The 24,269-nt window shown below is 42.1% G+C and overlaps 1 protein-coding gene across 7 annotated transcripts in view; it reads left to right on the forward strand.

Annotated features, from left to right (window-relative positions):
- LOC111969837 (band 4.1-like protein 1) overlaps positions 1-24,068 on the forward strand; it is a 115,179-nt gene extending 91,111 nt beyond the window's left edge. For 2 of the 7 annotated variants that reach the window (XM_023996140.2, XM_023996141.1), the window contains 14 exons: positions 16-51; positions 741-773; positions 1,692-1,841; positions 6,056-6,130; positions 6,575-8,314; positions 10,118-10,168; positions 10,692-11,060; positions 12,325-12,456; positions 14,556-14,636; positions 15,473-15,538; positions 19,707-19,802; positions 19,946-20,026; positions 20,185-20,301; positions 20,863-24,068. In XM_023996140.2, coding sequence (XP_023851908.1) covers positions 16-51; positions 741-773; positions 1,692-1,841; positions 6,056-6,130; positions 6,575-8,314; positions 10,118-10,168; positions 10,692-11,060; positions 12,325-12,456; positions 14,556-14,636; positions 15,473-15,538; positions 19,707-19,802; positions 19,946-20,026; positions 20,185-20,301; positions 20,863-20,868 — 3,033 coding nt within the window. In that variant the 3' untranslated portion in view covers positions 20,869-24,068. The remainder of the gene's footprint in view (positions 1-15; positions 52-740; positions 774-1,691; positions 1,842-6,055; positions 6,131-6,574; positions 8,315-10,117; positions 10,169-10,691; positions 11,061-12,324; positions 12,457-14,555; positions 14,637-15,472; positions 15,539-19,706; positions 19,803-19,945; positions 20,027-20,184; positions 20,302-20,862) is intronic. The other 5 variants (XM_023996144.1, XM_023996145.1, XM_023996142.1 and 2 more) reach the window with 5 other exon arrangements.
- Positions 24,069-24,269: the final 201 nt, after the last annotated feature.

Below are 24,269 nucleotides of genomic sequence, written 5' to 3' on the forward strand. Positions count from 1 at the left end.
CCTCGCTGGCAAAAGGAGGATGCTGGGTCCCCACTTGACAATATACAGGAGGTATTTGGTGTCTTGTGCCGTCTGTCTGTCTCTCTGTTAGTCTGTCTGTCGGTCAGTGAGATTGTTCTTTGCCAACCTGTCATGTTGTTTAGTAATCCCACATATTCCTGTTAAACTAGCAGTGATTTACCGACAGTGAGTAATCTTCTGCACCATGTTATATTTGTTTGCACCCAAAGTATTACATTGAAGCTGCAAAGCCTTCATTTTATGCTGGTAATGCAATATTTTATTTCCTTCTAGAATGAACTACGGTTTTGGTACAGCTGTGTTTTAGTTGTTAAATAGTGCTTCGGGGGTAGATTTTTTTGTATTTTTTTTGTTGTTGCATGAGGTGGTACTCAAATCAAATAGACGTGACCAAGTTCCCCAATGATCATTCAACTATCAGAGCAAGAGCCTAACTGCAAGGATTTTACAGGCAATTCAATGTGAACATCTTAAGTCAGCCTGCATGGTTGTGTATGTGTGTGTTCCTGGTTTGTGCTTCTGTGTGTTTGTGTCTACTGCTGCTGCTGTCTTGTGTCCTGTCCGGGTTGCTCAGTCTCCCTGTCTGTCTGCCTGCCTGACCTCCTTGACTCACCATCTCTGCTCTTCCTCTCTGTCTCTGCATCCTCCCCCACTCCCCTTACCCCACTCCACATGCCCCTGTCCCTGTCCCTGCTCCTGCCCCAACTCTGCCCTCTCAGTTGGACCAGGAGACAACCCCTCGACACAAGGAGGTACAGCTCATTGTGCTGATGATCTATCCAGAGTTGGAGTCTGTTCCAGGTCTATTCCTGTCTATTCAATTGGACATTGCATTTCTTCAGCAGTTCAAATCAGTTCTGTAACTGACTGGAATTCCGATGGAATTGATTTCAACCCTGGTTCTGTCACAGTGCTTCGTGACCCACTCAACTGAACAAGTGGTCTCTACCAAAATCTCATGATACTATTTGCAGAGTATTGAACATCATGGAACACTGCAATGTATGACTAGGACTAGGGGAGAAAGTGCACTGAAGCTCCATTTCCTCTCTAGGTGCCTGTAGCATTAATGTGATGGCCTTATTGTTGCATGGAGATGCAACCAGCCTTCATATGAATTAACAGCATTCACTTAAGTCAGCCTTCAATTGAGAGGCAGATACAGTCAATGAAAATGAATATTAGGCAACAGTAGACTAGCTAGCTAGTCACTAAGACGATTTATTAGGGCATTCAGTTGTTTTAATTTTGTGCTTGTTTCATCTTAATAAACAATCCAAAAAGTTAGATAATAATTTCCTTTCCGTGGGTTTTAATAGCATCCCAAATGCCATGTTCATTAATAGACAGACTACTGAACAGAATAGCAATGCGATAACAGTCCACAAACAATGCACTTGATGCATGTGCTGAATCACTAAGTATTAAGACACGTTAGTTTAAGTCATTGTGTCTTTTCTTGTGTGCTGCCTGCGATATTAATGTCACTTTGATGTATTATTTCAGATCACGTTCCGCTCGTCATATTAAGTCATAATGCAATTGAATTGAGTGTCAGTGTGATTACTACAGTGGTAATTGATATAGATGTCAAACTAATGTATATTTCTCTCTCCTTCTCTCCCAATCCTCTCTAATTATCATTATCTATCCCCTTTTATTCAACACAGTTTTTGGATAAGTCGGAGGATGTCTTATTGAAGCACCAGGCCAGTATCAATGAGCTGAAGAAAGCTCTGAGGGGGCCCAACAGCAAGCTGACGAACCGTGAGAAGCGTCTGTCAGGAACGTCCCCAGGTGGCACGCCCGAGAGGAAGGCTGTGAGTGTGGGATAAGGGTGGTGAGGACCAGCGGTCCACTGGAGCACGGGTGGAAGTTCAGAGATTCACAACCTTTAACCTATGTATCAATTCTCTACTGTATGCCATGAATATATCACTGATAATGCCTTAAAGCTGCAATATGTAACTTTTTGGGCGACCCCGACCAAATTCACATAGAAACGTTAGTTCTAGATCTGTCATTCTTAGTACAAGCAAGTACTTTCGGTTTTGTACACCAGTTTTAAACAGCTGAACATACAATATTTTTGGTTATGGAAAATATATTTCACAGTGGTTTAGATTGTACAATGGTTCTCTACACTATACTTGCTTGTTTTGTCACGTAAACTGAAATTAAGTGAACTATTATAATTTTAGCAACCAGGAAATGGTGGAGCGATTTCTGCGTAGTGCACCTTTTTAATACTTCTGTTTAAACTGCCCTTAACGTTTGACGAAGAGGCTGTGTATGACCGACAGTGTTGATATTCCAGTCTTGCAGTTAGTTTTGTAGCACCTCTTACAGTTGACTCTCCTAGAACCCAGTATGCTTGGAGGTCAACACAGGAGAACGTTTTTCTCCATTATTCATAAGGAAACAGACAGTACTGGGGTTTTGTGTTTGTGTGCTTTTGGAATAATCTACAGTCTGATGTGAAACCAATAACTGTCTTTTTGACCATGACTTTTAAGGACAATAATAATTCTTCAAGGTATTGTATGTGGTTATTTATTGTAGATACAGTTGAAGTCGGAAGTTTACATACACCTTAGCCATATACATTTAAACTCAGTTTTTCACAATTCCTGACATTTAATCCTAGTAAAAATTATAGTTTTAGGTCAGTTGGGATCACCACTTTATTTTAAGAATGTGAAATGTCAGAATAATAGTAGAGCGAATTATTTCTTTCAGCTTTTATTTCTTTCATCACATTCCCAGTAGGTCAGAAGTTTACATACACTCAATTAGTATTTGGTAGCATTGCCTTTAAATTGTTTAACTTGGGTCAAACATTTCGGGTAGCCTTCCACAAGCTTCCCACAATAAATTGGGTGAATTTTGTCCCATTCCTCCTGACAGAGCTGGTGTAACTGAGTCAGGTTTGTAGGCCTCCTTGCTCGCACACGCATTTTCAGTTCTGCCCACACATTTTCTATAGGATTGGGGTCAGGGCTTTGTGATAGCCACTCCAATACCTTGACTTTGTGTCCTTAAGCCATTTGGCCACAACTTTGGAAGTATGCTTGGTGTCATTGTCCATTTGGAAGACCCATTTGCGAACAAGCTTTAATTTCCTGACTGATGTCTTGAGATGTTGCTTCAATATATCCACATAATTTTCCTGCCTCATGATGCCATCTATTTTGTGAAGTGCACCAGTCCCTCCTGCAGCAAAGCACCCCCACAACATGATACTGCCAACCCCGTGCTTCACTGTTGGGATTGTGTTCTTCGGCTTGCAAGCCTCCCCCTTTTTCCAACCAAACATAACGATGGTCATTATGGCCAAACAGTTCTATTTTTGTTTCATCAGACCAGAGGACATTTCTCCAAAAAGTACGATCTTTGTCCCCATGTGCAGTTGCAAACCATAGTCTGGCTTTTTTATGGCGGTTTTTGAGCAGTGGCTTCTTCCTTGCTGAGTGGCCTTTCAGGTTATGTCAATATAGGACTTGTTTTACTGCGGATATAGATACTTTTGTACCTGTTTCCTCCAGCATCTTCACAAGGTCCTTTGCTGTTGTTTTCACTTTTCGCACCAAAGTACGTTCATCTCTAGGAGACAGAACGTGTCTCCTTCCTGAACGGTTTATTGGCTGTGTGGTCCCATGGTGTTTATACTTGCATACTATTGTTTGTACAGATGAACGTGGTAACTTCAGGCATTTGGAAATTGCTCCCAAGGATGAACCAGACTTGTGTTCTACAATTTTTTTTTCTGAGGTCTTGGCTGATTTCTTTAGATTTTCCCATGATGTCAAGCAAAGAGGTACTGAGTTTGAAGGAAGACCTTGAAATACATCCACAGGTACACCTCCAATTGACTCAAATGATGTCAATTAGCCTATCAGAAGCTTCTAAAGCCATGACATAATTTTCTGGAATTTTCCAAGCTGTTTAAAGGCACAGTCAACTTAGTGTATGTAAACTTCTGACCCACTGGAATTGTGATACAGTGAATAAGTAAAATAATCTGTCTGTAAACAATTGTTGGAAAAAGTACTTGTGTCATGCACAAAATAGATGTCCTAACTGACTTGCCAAAACTATAGTTTGTTAACAATACATTTGTGGAGTGGTTGAAAAATTAGTTTTAAAGACTCCAACCTAAGTGTATGTGAACTTCCGACTTCAACTGTAGATATTGCTGCAGACTCAGACCCAGTCTATTGGATAGTGTGATGGTACTGCTAAAATATACGGAACAAAAATATAAACGCAACATGCAACAATTTTTTAAAATTTATACTGAGTTACAGTTCATATAAGGAAATCAGTCAATTGAAATAAATTCATTTGGCCCTAAGGTTGACTGGGCCTGGCTCCCCAATCGGTGAATCAGAATTTGTTTTTCCCCACAAAAGAAGCCGGATGTGGAGGTCCTGGGCTGGCGTGGTTACACTTAGTCCGCGGTTGTCAGGCCGGTTACTGCCAAATTCTCTCAAACAACGTTATAGTAGAGAAATGAACATTCAATTCTCTGGCAACAGCTCTGGTGGACATTCCTGCAGTCAGCATGTCAATTGCACGCTCCCTCAAAACTTGCGGAATCTGTGGCATGGTGTTGTGTGTCAAAACTGCACATTTTAGAGTGGTGTTTTATTGTCCCCAGCACAAGGTGCACATGTGTAATGATTATGGTGGTAATCATTTTCTTGATATGCCACACCTGTCAGGTGGATGGATTATCTTGGCAAAGGAGAAATGCTCACCAACAGGGATGTAAACAGATTTGTGCACAACATTTGAGAGAAATAAGCTTTTTTGTGTGTATGGAACATTTCTGGGATCTCATGAAACATGAAGCTCATGAAACATGGGACCAACACTTTACATGTTGTATTTATATTTTTGTTCAGTCTAGATCATAAGAACACATTGAATTTGAAAAAACTGAAATCATGTCCTGCGTTTATCATTAAAGGTGGGTGTTTGTGGTCATATGCACATCCTTAAAAACATAGGTGCTGGGCTAACAAAGAACACTAGTAAAGATCAAGAAGGCCCGCACATTGTTGAAGCTCCCAATTCACCGCTTTATTGACGACGCATCTTCGTTTGTAGCAAAATCCCAGTTTATTTAGAGATGGTAGAAAAGTGATTCCGCAATAACTTGAAGAGAAGATGTGCAAAATCTGGAGATTTACTGAGTATGAGGCCCTAGAGGAACAACCATCTCGAACGTCTACCCACCTTGATTGCCTGACAGTTAAAAATCTTCCCTTTGTGTCAGAACGCAAAAGCCCCTGCCGTTTTGATCACTTTCACATTGTGATTGTACTGTTAAGATACAGTAATACGATAGTACTCTCTAGTGTAGCTCTGTCAATGCAGTCTGTTTCCAGATATTTATGTAGTCTACCGACGCGTTCACATCTGCTCTTTGAGAACAATCAGATTATAGCCATAGAGATTATCATCAGACATCCTCGAGGGCATGAAAACGCCATCTGTCATGTACCTACATAGATCTGGGGGAGCGACGCCATTGTCCTGATTGAATAATGACAACGTGTGGCCTAAGAAATCTCTCTATCCTGGAGGAGTCCAACTCAGAGAGATTCAGAGGAAATCATAAAGCCTTTGATGTAGTTGCAAATGTTATTTTTGCATTGCAAATACCTCCCCGGTTGGTTATGTGGATTTGGGAGCCGCAATGTGCAGGTGGAAGCTAACTAGGCCCATGTCTCGTTGTTTGATTCAAGATTCATCTTGATTGGCTCTTAGATTTCAGCTAGGACTTTGATTCAGGAGAGTCGTACAGTGTTTTTGGAAAATCCCTTGTCTCCCTAGCCCATTGAATCAGTATTTCTTCCCCCTTTCTATCCTTCACTTTCCTTTTCCCCTTTTGCATGAAATTACCAAAAGTTGGATAGTATGCTGTGACAAAGAACCATACAGTTGGGGCTCATCTAATAGCTGTTCTCCTCCCTCTCTCTTCCCCCTCCACACCTCTCCTGGTGGGTAACGCTCGGCCCCCCATAAGGTGGGGGGCAAGGACCCAGTAAACAGCTTCTCTGTAGAGGGCTTCTTCCAGAAGACTTTGGTGACTTCCCCAGAGGTTGCTCTTCACTTCCTCTTCCTCTCTCTTCTAACTTCTACCTCATAACATACTGACTGTACTGTAGTTGGCCCTTTATTGGTAATGAAACTGTGGCCTGGTACCGTTTTATATACATACTGCTCACTCAGCTATAGCTGATATCCCTTGAATCCTGTTTTAATCTGACCTGCTGCAGTCATTGTGTCTGAGAAAATCTTTTAAGAAATGCAATAACCAACATATACATTTTGATGTAAAATGTAACATTTCGATGTATGATTGCAGCAATTGAAGCAGAAATGATTAGCAGATTACAGTATATGAGCATGCACCTACCATCTACATGGAGGATTGTAGAGGATCTATTTGTACAATAAAAACACATTTCTGTACTGTAGCTGTTAACCTATGTTACAGTTCAGTTGGCACCTCTAACTGTGTTTAATCTATATCAACATGTAGGGCTCTGAGGAGTGGGTATTGATTGAGAAACAAGACACTTATCAACAGAACCATGACTGGAAGGCCGAGGAACAGAACAAAGCTTCCACCTCGCCTCCCCCATTAGTCCCTGATTCCTCTTGGGAAAGAAAGAAAGAACTGGAAAAAGAGAGAGAAGTAGCCAAGATGATTCATGTCAAGGCTACAGGGGAGGATGGGCCAGAAATGATAACATATATTGATAACTTTTCTTTGCCCAAAGCCACAAGGGAAGCCCATGATGACTGTTCTGAACCGCGGCTGACTAGCAACAGCCGGTTCATGGTGGAATTAGCTGAAACCACTGAATCTTCTGATGATGATACACAGTGGAAAGTACCTCCAGCAGATGACTCTGGTGCAAAGAATGACATGGTCTCAGACCCAGACCCAGTATCAACCCCAGCACCAGTCCCATTCCGAGACTCTAAGAAGGATCATCAACTCAACAGACACAGAAAAAAGAAGAGACCCAATAGTTTGAACCTGGGAATGTCAACAGAATTCATCTATGAGAAAGAGGGCGACGGCTCGAACGGCGAAGAAGACGATGAGGGATCAGACTGGGAGGATAGTCCTACAGAGAAGACAAAGGCGGGACTAATAGACCACCCTGAAGACAGTACAACGAGAGAGGAGCCAGACGACCAGTGTTGGGGGACGAGTGCACTGATGAAAGATGAGGAGAGATCACCAGAGGCAAAATGGACGGAGAAAGTGGTGTCTGCCGCTGTGTGTGACGATAACAAGAAGGACCACATTACATCAATAGGAGAAGACAAGGAGACTCCGGGAAGTGCTGTGGATGGTCCGGCAGGGTGTGATGAAAACGACCAGGCTAAAACCTTCATCACCGATGAAGTCCAGCCAGCAGATGAAGTGCTGGGCTCTGTCAACGGTCCTGATAAGAAAGAATTGGATAGTTTAGCAGAACTGGTTAAAGAGTTTGATTGTAGAGAGAGGAGCATGACTGACAATAAAGAACACATAGCAGAGGTCAAACTGAGGGTGGACAAGACCCATGAGAGAAAAGCCAGTAACTCTGGGGGGGAGGACATGGAAGGTCTCATGTCAGAGGTCAGGGGTCAGAGAAGGTCTTTTCAAAGACTATCAGGCAGCAGTCAGTCGGAAATAACTAGGATCGTTCCTCTCAAACCCGAAAGGTCAAAGAGCTTAGCATGCAAAGATGAGCAGGACAAAGGGAGTCAGGAGACTGATTCTGAGCTGATTGGAGTTTTTAGAAGAGAGCACAGATGGTCAGGGGGTTCCTCAGAGGGACCCTCAGACATCAACCGGAACGACGCACCCACCTTTCATCCAACATTCACCCTGCCTACATCATTCATAACAACCAACACTAGTCCAGCAAGACGGACTCACTCCCCGACCACGTCACACAGAGAAGCTACACAGGTACAGGGCAGCTTCTGGGGTCTGGAAGGCTTGACGAGAGTCGAGGCTAAAACTGAAGAGCTGGTCCAGGAACAGAGCAGCACTGCCTGTGACGATCCCTTTCAGGTGGCTAGAGAAGCCATAGAGAGTCATCACCTTCTCAGCTTTAAGGCCTCAGTTCCAGCTCAAGCTTCAGCGATTCCCAGAACAGCTCCTCCTGCCCCTCCAGTGAAAACACGGAAAGCCAGAGAGTCTGGACTCATACTCCGGAACATCAACCGCAATGCTAGCAGGGAGCCTGGCCTGGATGCTGCCAAGAAGAGACACTCGGTAACTTGGCTTTTCAGTCATTTGGAAGCAAAAAGCATCGCATGAGCTTCAGACTGACCCGCACACTCCCATTTTCTTATTTTCCTGTTTTCAGTGACTTGAATATACATGTAACTTATATGTGCCTGTATATGAAGAAGGGGGTGGAGTGTAACTTATGAGACACTTGTTTTGGCTGCGTCTCATTGGCTGATGCCGCCATCAATGCATTTTGTCTGCTATGAGTTTGGATCCTCCCCGTTTAGCCCCCCTACTCCTCCCTGCCTCCCTTCACCCTTATGCTTCACAGCAAACCTGAAACACAACTGCTTGCAAATCTGTAAAACTCACAACAGGGCTATGGTAGAGATTGTCAAAAAGACGAACACAACTTTTCATGCTTTTGCTCTCGGCTTCTATTCCCCCTTCTATTCACATTTGAACCTTGATGTTCCTTCCAACTAACCCTCTAAGCAAGTCTCTTTCGCAGAGGGTTGCAAGGAAACAAAGCCTCTTGCATATTGCCATGGCGCTGAGTTTTTTTGCACTTCTCCTCCATGCTGTTTCCAAGCTGAAATGTGGAGGAAGGCATGGACTTCAGACATGGTTTCATACATGTTTTACAGCTCAATTGACTGTGACAGGAACTGTATGAGAAAATGAGAGAAACATGTCATTATCACCCATAAAGGCACTCTGTTACATATACTGTACAGTATGCTCATCAGTCAAATGTCGGCCATTCATCTCCTGACCTCAAAGATACTTTGCATAATGTAATGTAAATAGTTTGTTATTTGACATGTTTTTTTTTCTTCTTCAAAATATCAACTTCATTAGCATGAAAATGAATAACGGTACCTTATTGGTAAATTATTATTTATAAACCAGATCAAATGCTTTACAAGGATCATACATTGGATGCTATATGCATTCTTGTAAAGCAAAGGACCCACCCAGACTGTGAAAAAAGAGGCAGGCAACAAGCCCTCAAGCAGCAATCCCCAGGCTGCTGTACTGTAACTACACAGACAGACTAGCTTTCAGAAAGAGAGTCACCACTTTCATTTCACAGTTGGTGTCATTAGGTGCTTGCATGTATCTGGCAGTGGAATTATAATAATTAGAAATTAGGACTGGGATCAAACAGTTTAAATCATTCCCTGCGTTTAATCTGATTCTAGGCCCAGGACACATTGGCACGATCAGGCATGGAAGGAGGTGTGAGATCACTTTGTAAGCTGCCTCACCCAAAAACTGACAAACAGCATGTGAGAGCACCAGCCATGTATACTGGGTGTGAAAAAATTGAATTGGCTTACAAGCATGTTATAAAATCAGAACAAGCCTGCTTATTTTGACTTCCAAAACTGCCTTTGATGTCATTGAAACCAAACACTATTCTTTGGCCATTTGAGCCCCTTGAAATTCAGTCTGTGTGGTTTGTGGCATTCTATGATTCTGTCCTTGGCCAATGATTGACTGTTGCCATGCTGCTACGGCTGTTCTACACTATCAAATCTTACAACCTGTCCATAGAACATTCTGTATTACACTCTAGTTTATACTAATTCCAAGTATGACAACTGGCTTTACATGGTGGGTTCATTTCTCTTGTCCAAGCTGGTAGTAAGCTTACTTGTTTTTTGTACTCACAAATAGGTGGAAGGGGGAACTGCCCTTCTATGTTAGAAACGTGCTGTTTTGTTGTTCTAACGGCCTGTTAGCAGAGACCCAGTCTCTCTACTGATGTCTAGTAGTCTGTCTCTCCAGCTTGGACTAACCTCTGGCTGCTCTCCTTCTTCCCCTGCTTTCCCTCCGTAGGAGCCTCTCTCCACTCTTGCCATTTATGAAGATACAGTAGATGATGTCAAGGTCACTTTACATTTTTGAATTCAACCACATGCCTCACCATTTTCCCATTTCTCCCCTGTGGTAAATTAGTCCCTCACTCCCCATTGTCTCCCTCACCGTCACACATGGGTAACTCTGTCATATGAGCAGCATACATAGAGGCTGAACCCTGACTATGCCACAGGCGTTTACCCTCCATTACGTTAAAAGTAATTTCCTCTGTGTAAGACTTCCCCATTTATCTCCTCTCGTCTCCATATACAATGTGGCAAATTGCATGCCTGGAGAAGATTTTTATGATCGATTTTTATGATAATATATACATGTATAATAGGTATCAGGGCCTCGGAAAGATACTACATGAATACTTATGCACACCTCCAGGCCAGGACATATTCCCTTCTAGAGGATCATTCATCCACTGTCATCATCATCATCATCCCCTCTCTCATGGTCACTCCCTGCCCTGAGCTGCGGCCAGACTGGCCGTGTGTTGTGATTTTGTTGTGGTGGCCATCTTTCTGTAACCCCCTCTCTCACCCAGAGGGAACACTGGGAGAGAAGGCCTCGGCCGGGCTCCACCTCAGAGGAAGACCACGAGCGTGACACGGTGGTCTTCATGAAAGAGACCCAGTTGGGCATTGAGAGGAAGTGCTCCAGCATGACGGTCAGCTCCACATCCAGCCTGGAGGCCGAGGTGGACTTCACCGTCATCATGGACCTCCACACGGGCGTGGAGGATTTCTCCAAGGGCCTGTCTGAGCTGGGGGAGAGGGAGTGGTTGCCCGAGGTGGGCCGGGACGACTTTGAGGAGACCTCCAGGTTCTATTCGGCCCGTCTCATGGGCTCCCATGACATGTCCGCTGTAGAGGAGATGCCCCTTGTGCACCGTGAGGAACGTGTGCGCCATGAGGTAGACACAATGTACCCCGTCCCTGATCCTTGCCACTCCCCGTCTCCTCCCTCCTGCTTCTGAGAGCGAATCCTGCCCTTAAAGGGATACTTCATTATTTTTTTCAGTAAAGCCCTTTATCTACTTCCCCAGAGTCAGACGGACTCGTGGATGCCATTGTTATGTCTCTGCATGCAGTTTGAAGGAAGTTGCTAAATAGCGTTAGTGCAATTGCTAACTAGGGTTTGTGAAATGACTGGAAGACCATGGTAACTGCTAGCATGCTCATACATACCATCGACTTCCAGTCATTGCGCTTACGCTAGTTAGCGTTGGCTCGCGAAACTACCTCTAGCTTCCTTCATACTAGATGCAGAGACGTAAAAATGGTATCCATGAGTTCATTTGACTCTGGGGAAGTAGATAACTTCATTCCTTTAATGACCAGTCACCTTTTCTGTTGGCGCATTTTCAGTTGCCATTTCTTTTTTTTGTTGATGTTTTAATTTTATGTTTACATGTTATACAATTATTTGTCATATTTTTGCTTAATCTTTTGATTTTGTTTATTTATTTTCCTATGGTTTGTCCATTTGCTGTTTTCGTTGTTTCAGATTATTGTGAAATGTGTATTTTTTTCTTGTATTTTCCCTTCCATTGTCAGTCATGCTTGCGTTACTAAATGTTTGGTCTGAAATGAAGTGATGTACAATCACCAATTGATACTGTAGTGTATGACCATACTTGTATTGCTTCATTGTCTGTTTGAACAGTATTGTAATTTTTGAATAAGAAATGTATTGTAGTTGAACTAAGTATAAGCACGGTCAGTAACATGTCAAGGCCACAGCACGTACATTACAGAATATACAGTATTCAGACATCACGTAAGTAAGATTCAAATTTGATGGATTTTCATGAGTCTGTCAAGTGATTCAGCAACCCACAATTATTTACAACATACTGTATACACATAGAAAACGACATACAGTATTTTGATTTGTTTAACACTTTTTTTGGTTACTACGTGATTCCATATGTGTTATTTCATCGTTTTGATGTCTTCACTATTATTTTACAATGTAGAAAATTGTAAAAATAAAGAAAAACCCTTGAATGAGTAGGTGTGTCAACACTTTTGACTGGTACTGTACATCGGGCCTCAATTTTAGGACATTTGTTAAAGATTTGTTTACCGTCAGGTAATATTGACGACGTTGGAGAAGAATAGACTGTCTATGGTCTATGAAATCTTAGTGTACCTGTCTGTTTCCTCCTGCTGCAGCCCCCAGTAGCCAGGAAAGACCCCAGTGCTGTTAGCACTGCCCAGATGCTGAGGAAGGCCGACACTAAGATGGAGACACACACCAATGGGTCAGAGGTCACCAGCACCAACATCATGGACATGTCCGAGCAGGTACACTAGATCAGTCTATGCATATGGACTCACTCCTGTCCCTCTGTGTTTTGATGTTTGATGATTTAGCCTGGTACAGTAGTCAAATCTGTTGGTGCTCTAGCCAAGTCCTTTGCCAATAAACATGACAGATGAGTGCTATCAGTTTAGTGTTGTAATATTGATCATATATGCCTCACATGCGATCCGGGATTATACAATTAGCCTATTTAAAAAGTTCTGACTCCATAAAGATATCTTTGCAATATGCAACAGTAATAGGCAATCAAGAAAGGTCTGAGAATGGAATTCTTAAATACAAGTGCATTTAATTAACATTGTAAAATGACTGAAATCACATACAAGGCATAAACTTAAGTTACAAAGCATTGACAAGCATTACACGGCATTATTCTCAGATTGATCAGAGAGGGAGAGAAGTCATAGCCTGAAAGGGCATGCCCCAAGAGTACATGGGGTGGAGAGAGAAAGAAAGAACGAGAGAGAGCATGAATCTCACCAGCGCAGGTCAGGAACAAAAGAGAAAGAGACAATGAATCTGAGACCCTTTTATAAGGTCTCAGTTTGGATTCAACATTTGAGTTGTTGAACAATAGCATTACAAAGTGATATCAGACTTAAAGGATGTTATCACAACAGAACCTCTGCTACCCAGAGGTGTGACAAGGGGGTTGGTGAGATAATGCAGCATTCCTAAAACAACACAAAGGAAATTCTTGCATCCAGTTGATAAGAGTCACTTTGGTACCAGTGCAGATTAGTGTTACCAGTGCTAGTGCATACTAATGATCAAATGACAAATGTAGCAGAGTGGCCCTACAGTTTGACCAGAAGGCATCTGAAATGATCTTCAGCAGGAAATGGAAACACTGGGTGAATAAGACCATTTATAGGTTCGTTTTTACCCCATCAATATAGTTTGATATTTTCGTAAACAGAGGGAAATGTAATTAGTAATTTAAAGAGGAAGCATATAATCCTAATATAGATGAGAATTTTTCTCTCCGTAGCTCTGCTGTACTGCAGCTCTTGATTCGATTGAGTGACATATTCTCACGATCACAATGACTTAAAGGTCCAATGGAGCCATTTAAAGAACATCTCAATATCAAATCATTTCTGGATAATTGTTGTAAACAAAAATAGCTTCTTAGCAAAGGGCAATTTCTCAAGCAAGGATTTTGCTAGGACTGTCTGGGAGTGGTCTGAGTGGTCTGAGTGGTCTGAGTGGTCTGAGTAGGAAGAGAAACTGAAAATTAGCTGTTATTTACAGAGAGGTTTGGAACTCTCTTTCTTATTGCTCAATTAACACATTTACCGCATGGTGATGTCACCATGGAAGGCCAAAATCAAATCATGTTTTTTTAATGCATTGGGACTTTAATAACATTGTTATAGAGGGATTAAAGTAATGACAGGACATTAAAGAGAATTATGAAAGCATGCGGGAGTTCCATTCATCTCTAAAGGCAGAGCATGGAGCTGTGCTGGTCCCACAGGTGCCTGATTAAAATGTAATTGGTGCCTCTGGTGTGTCATTCATGTAATGATGAGGATGAGTTGTGTTGGAGCGGGTATCTTTGAAGTGAAAACTCAATTCAGTGTGTGTTGAGCATAGAAATTGATTGACTTGAATACACTGAGTGTACAAAACATTAGGACGACCTGCTCTTTCCATGACATAGACTGAACAGGTGAAAGATATGATCCCTTATTGATGTCACTTGTTAAATCCACTTCAGTACGTGTAGATGAATGGGAGGAGAGAGGTTAAAAAGGGAAGTTTAAGGCTTGAGACAATTGAGACATGGATTGTATGTCTGTGTCATTCAGGGTGAATGGGCTAGACAAAATATTTAAGTGCCTTTGAACGGGGTATGGTAGTAGGTTCCAGGTGCACCGGTTTGTGTCAAGAACTGCAACACTTCAGCGCGCAACACAATATTAGGAAGGTGTTCTTAATGTTTTGTACACTACGTGTAGGTACATGGTCTTCTAGATGACAAATAGCCATGTCTAGTGTGTTGAGCCTCTTTGGCAGATGTGCTCTTGATTTGGAGTAAGCAAAAATAGTGTAGCGTTTGTGTGTGTGTCTGCAGCAAATGGAGGCTGACATCAACTGTAACGAGACAAAGGTCTCCAGCTGCACTGACGTAGCTAAGCCACCAGAGGGCGACCTGGTATGTATCAGACACTCAATTGACAATAGCGGAAAGGCTTGAAGACTATGCTGTGCAAGCTCTGGCTGCAGTCTGATTCACTACCCTTCTCCCTGAACTGCACACTAATTCAATCCCCCTGGTGGATTTGAAAGGAACTGGACTGGTGTAAATATGGTGCTCATGGGGGATAAGGGTATAGAGAATCACTCAAATCTGCCATGACAGGTTTTGCATGTGCAAATAATGGGCTGCACATTTAGAGAATATATTTTGCCAGATTCTGGCCAGATTGTTTAGTTTTCTGCCTTAATATGATATTGCCTCACAATTTTTGCATGTGCATCCTTTTAAAATAGGCTTGTTATAAAGACTTCTCCCCCTTCTAAACTGTGCAGAGTCACATGTTTACAATATGTCATACTGCTACCACACAATTGGCTTTGGTTATCTATGGCACTTAATATTTAAATAAACTCCAGTTTGTATCACAGTGCCAACAAACATGCTGTAATGATAATGACAGGAGGATCTGTTGGGTTGAGCTTCACCAGTTGGTACATTACCATGTTGATACCATACTTCTGTATCAAATGGTTATGCTACGCTCCTGCTTGGTTGCCTATTGGCTTATAACTTGCTTTATAAATTAATCCCAATACCTTGCTTCTGATTCACTACGGTCATGGTAGCTGCATGCAATATGGTGATCAGGTTTGAGGACTGCTTGTCCCCATATGGACACATTGCTCTTCTCCCTGTTTAGTTTAATCAGCATGAACATGATGACTTCATCCCTTCATCCAAGTGACATTTTCTTTCCTCCCTCCCTCTCCTCATCCCTCTCTTTATCCCAGAACCAGAACCAGGAAGTTGGCAGTAGGAAGGAAGTTCCTCTCCCCAGTATAGAAAATGGCTCCCATGTAAGTACATAATTCACCTTACCATCCTCCACCCCTCCCCCCCCCCCCCCCCACCATCTCACTCAATAGACTATGTTACTGTACTCGACTCCAGACAATTCGTCCTATACTGTAGCTCTTGATTAATTGTAGCTGACGCAGTGATAAAGGTTCCCATGAAACAATGCTCTTGTTCGTTGTTGAATTGAAGCGGTGTCTTTGATTCACCGTATGTTGTCATGTAGAGAGAAGTGGGTAAAGATGCAGTTGTATTTTGGCTGGCTATACCTTGATCCAGCAGCATAGTGTGTGTGGGTGGGGTTGTGTCTGTGTGTGTGTGGTGTGTTGTGTGTGTGTGTGTGTGTGGGTGTGTGTGTGTGTGTGTGTGTGTTGTGTGTGTGTGTGTGTGGTGTGTGTTGTGGGTGTGTGTGTGTGTGTGTGTGTGTGTGGTGTGTGTGTGTGTTTTTCATTGTGTGCAGGGTTTAAATTGGGGACTTTGGAGGTGCAGAGACCAAGGTTAGGGTTATGCTAGTTCGTGTTAGGTTTTATGAAACCAGGTTGGTCATGCAACTAAGGTTAGGCGAGGGTTAGGGTTGAACCACGGTGTGGACATAGAAATGCTAAGGTAAGGGCTAGCGTTTAGGTGAACCAGTGTGGACAATCGAAGCTTAAGGTTAGGGCTAGGTTAGGGTTGAACCAGGGTCAGTGGGACATGAAGCTAAGGTTAGGGCTAGGGTTAGGGTTGAACCAGGGTGTGGACATGAAGCTAAGGTTAGGGCTAGGGTTAGGGTTGAACCAGGGTGTGGACATGAAGCTAAGGTTAGGGTTGAACCAGGGTGTGGACATGAAGCTAAGGTTAGGGCTAGGGTTAGGGTTAGGGCTAGGGTTAGGAAAGTGGCTAGGGTTATGCTAACTGCTGTATAATGTATTACCATTCTAGGGGAGGGTTAGTACTTTTATTCTACTTTTTATCCTAGTCCAATATGTAGCCTTAGAAATAAGGTTAATGAAATCAATAACTTGCTAACATCAGATCATTAATTTGATGATACAGCAGTAGCTATACAAGGATATAACATGTATAGAAGAGACAGGGATGCAAATAGGGAGGTGTTGCTGTATGTGCTTAGAGAAGATCTTATGTCAAGTGTTGTGGTTGCAGGTTCATCTGGCACATCTAAAGCCTTTTCTTTTGGGGTGTTGCTATAGGCCACCAAGTACTAACAGTCAGTATCTAAATAATATGTGTAAAATGCTTGATAGTGTATGTGATGTAAACCGAGAGGTCTACTTACTTGGGGACATGAATATTGACAGGTTTTCATCAAGCTGTTCGCGTAAGAAGAAGCTTTTTACTGTAACCAGTGCCTGTAATCTGATTCAGGTTATTAATCAACCTACCAGGGTGTTTACAAAAACTACAGAAACAAGATCACCCACATGTATAGAACTTTGTTCTAAAGCTGTATCAGTACCCTTTAGATGCAGTGATCACAATATAGTGGCTATATCCAGGAAAGCCAAACTTCTAAAAGCTGGGCCTAAAATAGTGTATAGGAGATCATACAAAAGATTTTGCTGTGACTCTTATGTGGATGATGATACAAATATTTGTGGGTCTGATCTGCATCCAGATGGTGCAGTTGATGAATTTATGAAATTGCTTCTTCCAATTATTGATTAACATGCACCTGTTAAGAAATTGAGTGTTAGAATTGTTAAGGCTCCATGGATTGATGAGGAATTTAAGAAATGTCTGGTTGAAAGAGATGGTGCAAAGGAGTGGCTAACAAGTCTGCCTGCACATCTTACTTGCTGACTTACTGAAAATTGAGAAATAATGTGACTAAACACAACAACAAAAAATAAGAAACTGTATTATGAAGCCAAGATCAATGATATAAAAAAACTTTGGAGTACTTTCAAATAAATGTATGGGCAGAAATACAATTTCAACTCCGTCTTTCATCGAATCAGATGGCTTATTCATCACAAAACTATTTGATGTTGCCAGTTATTTTAATGATTACTTAATTGACAAAGTGAGCAAACTTAGGCAGGAAATGCCAACAACGAACAGTGAGCGCACTCATGCATAAAAAAACGAATAATGAAAGTAAAGGATTGCAAGTTTGAATTTTATATTTTTGTAAAGTTAGTGTGTGAGAGGTGGGAAAATTATGACAAACATCCTGGCATTAACAACGTAGATGGAAAGCTACTGAGGATGGTAGCTGACTCTATAGCCACTCCTATCTGTCATATCTGTCGTGTCTTTGGCATCATTAAATTGAAGACTGTTATTTTATCAAATCAATTCTCTGTAATTATTATTACGTGATTAAACTAATCATGTAAATGTAAACAAAGAAACAGTAGATATGATTACAAGGAAATGATAGGGGAGGTTCCCTAGTGGGCTAAGCCGATATGACGGCTTGCTAGACAAAGGGAAGTGGATGTGGACTGAGAAGGGCGGGAAAGACAAGAGTCACTACACAGGTGATAATTATATTAATTAAAATGCTAATCCTCTGCACATGAACGCTCACTCATTCGGGAATAACTTCAATCAATATATATTTACGCTCAGTGTGTCGTTGTGATCTCTGTTGGAATCGTCCGTCTTTCTGTTGGAAAGTTCATCTGATCGTCTCTCTGCTTCCATGAAGTCTATTGTGGTTAGCCTGGATACTTCAGAGTAACATTCAGAAATGTTCTTGTAGAATAGATGTTGCGGCGGTTGTCGGTCTTCGCATTTCAGGTCGACATAATTTCTAGCTTTAGACTAGTAATTAGTATAGAAGATTTGCTCTTATTCTGTCGGAATCGATAGTCTCAGAGTTTCAACAGCCATTACAACCTTAGCTTATACTGAGGTTTTTGTGGTCTCTACTCAACCTTCGCTCCCTCAGCTGACCGAGGTACGCATGGTCTGAAGAGGATTTCTTCAGGTGGTGGTTTTATTCGTAACAGTAGAAAAGGGCTGTCTCATGCGCCCGCCAGTCTGTGCTCACGGGGGCGGGCCAATGACTTAGTTAAACTTTGAAGGGAATACAATTCTCTCACATTAACGGTTCAACATCACCTTACATAATTTCACAAATAGTTTAATCTTTACTCATTCATTTTATACAATAATTAGACGCAAACCACATAATGGAGGCTCCTGCATAAACAGAGTTATGTTAATGTGGCTGTATTGTCTTTCATGAGGTCACAACATGAAACAAAATGGACCGGGTCGTAGCTGGCTACTCCACCGACCATTTACACATTCTCCAAAACATGGATATTGTTCAGTTCTCAAGTTCTATGATGTAGAAGAAGTTCCTTTGTTCTACTGTGGAACTCTCTCTATACTGCCTGGCCATGAGGAGAGAGTCTCCTCCAGGAATTTACGAACTGAGATAACAGAACCTGGGTGTAGGAGGGAGAGAGACAGAGAGAGAGAAGGGTATGGTAATCGCTATACCCAAATAGGGCCACGTCATGACATATCTTTAATTGGAGTCTAGAGGAAAATCTTTGTCCTCAGGCCTGGAGGGAAGCTAAAGTCATTCCGCTATCCAAGAGTGGTAAAGCAGCCTATCAGCTTGCTGCCTGCTCTATGCAAACTGTTGGATTTCTTTTTTGACTAAGTACAAATAAAGCAACACCTCACGGCAAAACGTCCATGTGACCTACAGTACTTGTTGTGTGTATGTACTAACTGAGAGATTGTGCACACACACACCACACACACACACACACACACCACACACACACACACACACACACACACACACACACACACACACACACACACACACACACACACACACACACACACACACACACAACACACACCACACACACACGACACCACACACACACACACACACACACACACACACACACACACACTTCATGTTAATGTTTATTACATGTATTTAAATTGTAAAGTCTTTTGTCTGTAATATATTTTTTGTTACGTGTCGGCTAATGGGGGTTCTAATAAATTAAATAAAAAATCCTTGTTGGACCCATAAGGTGCTGGAGCTAGGCTCCATCTGGCTCTCTTTGACCCTTGCTCCGGGTAGCTCCGGCTCAATTTAACCACTGGTTGTGTTTGTTTGTGTGCGTGTGTTTGTAGCAGCTGTGCTGATAATGTAAGTGACCCTTCTTTCTCCTAATGACCGTGCTGCAGGTGAAGGCGGGCACCCTGGGGAGAGAGGCCGTAGTGTCCCCGCTGACTGTCACCGCCGACAATGTCACCTCAGCAACCACAACTCAAGTTACCAAGGTAACCCCTCGTGTCTCCTCTGCGAGCTTTTAAAAAAAGGTCTTGACACTTCCGCTTCACTTAATATACACTATAGAGCTATGAAAGGCCACAATTATTATCTGATCTGTAGATTGATGTTGACTGTGTGTGTTGTGTTTCAGACAGTGAAAGGTGGCTACTCCGAGACCAGGATTGAGAAAAGGATTATCATCACAGGAGATGATGACGTGGACCAACATCAGGTGAGGAACAACAGTCACAGCCATTACTAAGTTAGAAGTACTGTAGAAATGCATGTAATTTGTATGGCATCTCATGGACACTCAAAGACACTAATATTGTAGATTGAGTGCAAATGAATAGTGTACATTTAATGAGAACAGTGACCTTTATCACACAGGCCCTTGCCATGGCGATACAGGAGGCCAAGCAGCAACACCCCGACATGCTGGTGACAAAAGCAGTGGTTGTCAGGGAAACAGAGTCTCCCACTGAGGAGCAACATAGAAAATCGGAGGTATGTGGAGCTGCTATGTAAACATCACTGTCAAGACACCATAGTATTGCCTCGATAAGTAGGGAGATAGTGATAGACAGTGTGTTTGTGTGTGTGCGCGCGTATGCATTTATTTGTGAATATATGCTATACAGGCTATAGGTGGCTTTAAATATGACATAGCTCACACGTACAGTATGTTGGACATGGAAGTCAATCATGTTGTTTAAAATACAGGTTGCAATCTATTGTCATGATTCTTGCACTGCAAGCAACTCTGCGGAGTGGTCACTGACTGGCAAAGCCACGAAGTCAAAAATAAATAAAATCTGATTTAAACCTAACCATAACCTTAACCACACTGCTAACCCTAATGCCATACCCTAACCTTAAATTTAGACCAACATTTTTACTATATAGGCAATTTTGACTTTGCAGCTGGCCCATCTAGTGAAAATCGCTCAGTTCTGCCTCCAGGGAAAGATTCATGACGACAAACCTGAACTTGCGTTTAAACCACCTTGTTTATCCCAGTGTCAGTCTGTTTCACAGAGCTGTGTGTGTGTTTGCTCTCTGTTTCAGTCCTGATAACTCATGGTGGTTCCTGGGAGTGGGGACAGGAGCCCATCAACCCCCTGACTCCCACTCCACCGTTGCAAGAGGACTACAGTAACCTACCCACAGTGTATACTACAATACAATAGACAGCTCTCCTTGAAATAATTTCAGTCTCCTCTACAACACCATACGCCTCCTCTCCTGTCCCTTTAGCCAGAACCGACTGTGACGCCGCCTCTGACCCACCCTCACCCACCAACCACTCTTCCTCTGGAAAATGCCCTAGAAAATGCCCAGTGTTTGTACAGTAGACCCCCATGAGGTCTGACTCATGTGTTTGTAAAGAATAGGGCTACAGATGTAGGATCTTAATTGTGTGTGTGTGTCTGTGCGTGTAATGAAGATCTTACACCTGTATTTGGTCGTGAATAGGGCTGTTTAGCTCTGGGATCTGTGAGAGATCATTATAATGGTTCTGTTTTTTTACATCCCCAGACAGACTCTGTATGTACAGTACAAACATAATGGCATGTTAATGGTTCATCACCCCCCGATCAGTATAGTTCAATTAAATTATTAGCGATCACGATGTAATCCACAAAATAATCTGATCGACCTTTCCCCAGAACACATTGACTTACCTGTAAGTACTGGTAATTTATTTTTAAGGAACTCAATAGCCCACCCCCACAAATTGCTGTCATATATGGTCACCGTGGAGATGCCTGCTCTGTGCTGACATCATGCATGAAGCATGGGGACTGGGTGAGTCGAGTGTGAGGAAGGGGTTTGGGGGAGGGGTGCTCTGCAGGGGCCAGTAGTGAGGGTCAGCCTTTAATGCTTGTTGTCACCAGCGTGACACATATAGTCAACAGCTGTCTTACTAGCTTTTTAAACATTTTTAACAGTAGAACAATCTAATTTAAAGTCCAGTGTTTGCTTATCTTCTGAAAATTTAAAAAAAAAGTTGATTTAGCATCTCATACTCACATGCATGATTCTAAGTAGTCGAGGGAATGAACGATACGATACAGAGCTGTCGTTGAACTGACGTCCACAGGAAGTGCTCAAGGAGGATTCTGTGGAATATACTTCTGCAACGTGTAGACACTGCATGTCAAACAAAGCTGATGGGCCTATACTGATAGGAGAGTCAACTGAAGAAATACGTGGACAGACACTTCTACAACATCAAGAGACTATGAGTTGGGACTCCGCTTGGCATTCAGGGTGCATTACTACTCCAGGCTCTGACGCTCGTTCTCTGGATTATAACAAACAGAATCCTTCCACACCCCCTTCTGTGCTCCTCTCCTCATCCTGTTCTCCTTCAGTCATCATGCTGTTATACTTTCAGTCGCAAATGCTGGTCACGTAGGGCAAAAGTCAAATCACACCCATTTCCCCATGTGGTGCACTACTTTGGTCAAAACTAGTACACTCTACAGGGGAAAAGGTGTCATTTGAGACAAAGCTATAGTCTGGTCAAATGAGCAGTTTTAATATAATGTTTTACAGTATCTCATTTTATGAAGTGTGAGGATATGTTTGATTTTTTTTAATTTTTTTTACTTTTGTTTTTAAGTTATGGTGTATGAGTTCAACATCTGTATTTATAAGAGTGGTGGTGAATGTGAGCCGGCGGGTTTCTTGCCTTCCCTAAAAATTATTATTAAGTGTGTGATTCCTTTTTCTGTACCTTCACAGACAAAGCCTGGATTCATAGTGTGACACGTTTAAGGCCAAACTCCATCATCTTCGACAGATAGACAGGTGGTGAACCTGTTCCAGAACACCTAGCAAGGCCTCCATAGCCCTGCCTGGCCAAATCTGTATACGTGGCCAAATCTGTATACTCTCTGGATAATAACTCTAAAGCTATATTCAACTGCTGCATATACATTCGTCAGTCAGTCAGTCTGAAAAATCAACAAAAACTATGCTGGAACAAACTGTTGAATAAATACTATGCATTGTTCCCTGTGTGGACTAACTTTGACAATATTACTGAGGAGAACCAGATTCATTTTTGGTGTGCCGCTCTGCTCTCATCTCCTATAGTATATGATATTGTTTATTACAGCGGTCAATCTTAACTGCTTGTGAGACTTGCAATAACTGTCTCTTTGTAGCCACTTCGCTATTGTAATCCATTATCAATCTATTTAAAAGAGAACTGTGAACTCTTATGCATATAAAAAGCACTACCAAAACGTTCCAAGATGGAGTTGAATCTAAAAGTTGAGTTCTGCCACCGTGTTCCCATGGCTTTGTTACCGTGCTTGGCATAATTACTCCACTCTCACTTCACCCTGAAGTAATGGAGAAGATCCTTCGGACTTTGTCTTAACTGCTGTAAAGTTCAGTCTCTGTGAAACAGAGTCCCTAACAGTTATTTTGTATATTTTATTTCATTTTATCTGGTCAAATGACACTGGATTGATGTTAAGGCACTTGCTTGCAGTGATAGGCAGCAACGATATGGTTAGAAATGTGTTTTTTTTTTATATACTGGACACACACCTTTGAAAATGATTACTTGCTGTACAGTATAGACATTGAGAAAGAAGTTGCTCTGTATATCCGATGTGCTGTTTTGAAGGGTGGGAGGCATATTGTATGTATGTATGAACATGAATACTTCTATGTGTGCATTTAGTTACAAATATACTGGAAGAGTGGTATGAGGTTGTGCACATTTTGTAATAGAGGATTCACAAATGTGCAATGTTAAGACTACAGACTACGTGTAAGTACTAATGCACTTGTTATACTGATGATGGGTGTCTTACTGTTGGAGTCACTGCCACTGGAAACCATGGAAGTAATTATTTAGCCTACCTGTGTGATCTACTGACATTTCAGCCGTCCACTCTCCATGTGGTGTTGTCATAACCTCTTCTTAAGGTCCTATAGAAGAACTGGGTAATACTATAGATTAGCTATGATACACTGTTTCAGTGGTAGGAATAATACGAATTGGAACAAAAATATATTGAAGAGCAGAAAGATTACAAACAATCACAGGCCCCAATAGGACAGAACTAACTGGCTGATTCCATAGGCTCACATGAGGCACTGTCCACCCCACTCTTCCTCTTCCACCCTTCAATTCACCTCAACCTGTTTGTTCTACATCCCCCTAGTGCTTGGTGGTTTGTGTTTGCTGTATTTGCGTTCAGTCTAAATGGAAAACATACATACGTAAATAAATAAATGTCTCAATGCTATTTTCATTGTCTCTGCAATTTTCATGAGGAAGACAAATGCTGCAAGATCATGTTGTGGAAACCGGTAAAGGGCTTGAGACGTTAGGCGGTTACATTTAGTTTGTTTGGTATCCTGCATTGCCATCTTGTGGCCCTTAAGAGAATTGCAATTGGGAATAAAATTACAGAAGGACAATACTCAGTCAAGCATAATCATCACTA

Source organism: Salvelinus sp. IW2-2015, linkage group LG11, assembly GCF_002910315.2.
Source record: "Salvelinus sp. IW2-2015 linkage group LG11, ASM291031v2, whole genome shotgun sequence".
NCBI lineage: Eukaryota > Metazoa > Chordata > Actinopteri > Salmoniformes > Salmonidae > Salvelinus > Salvelinus sp. IW2-2015.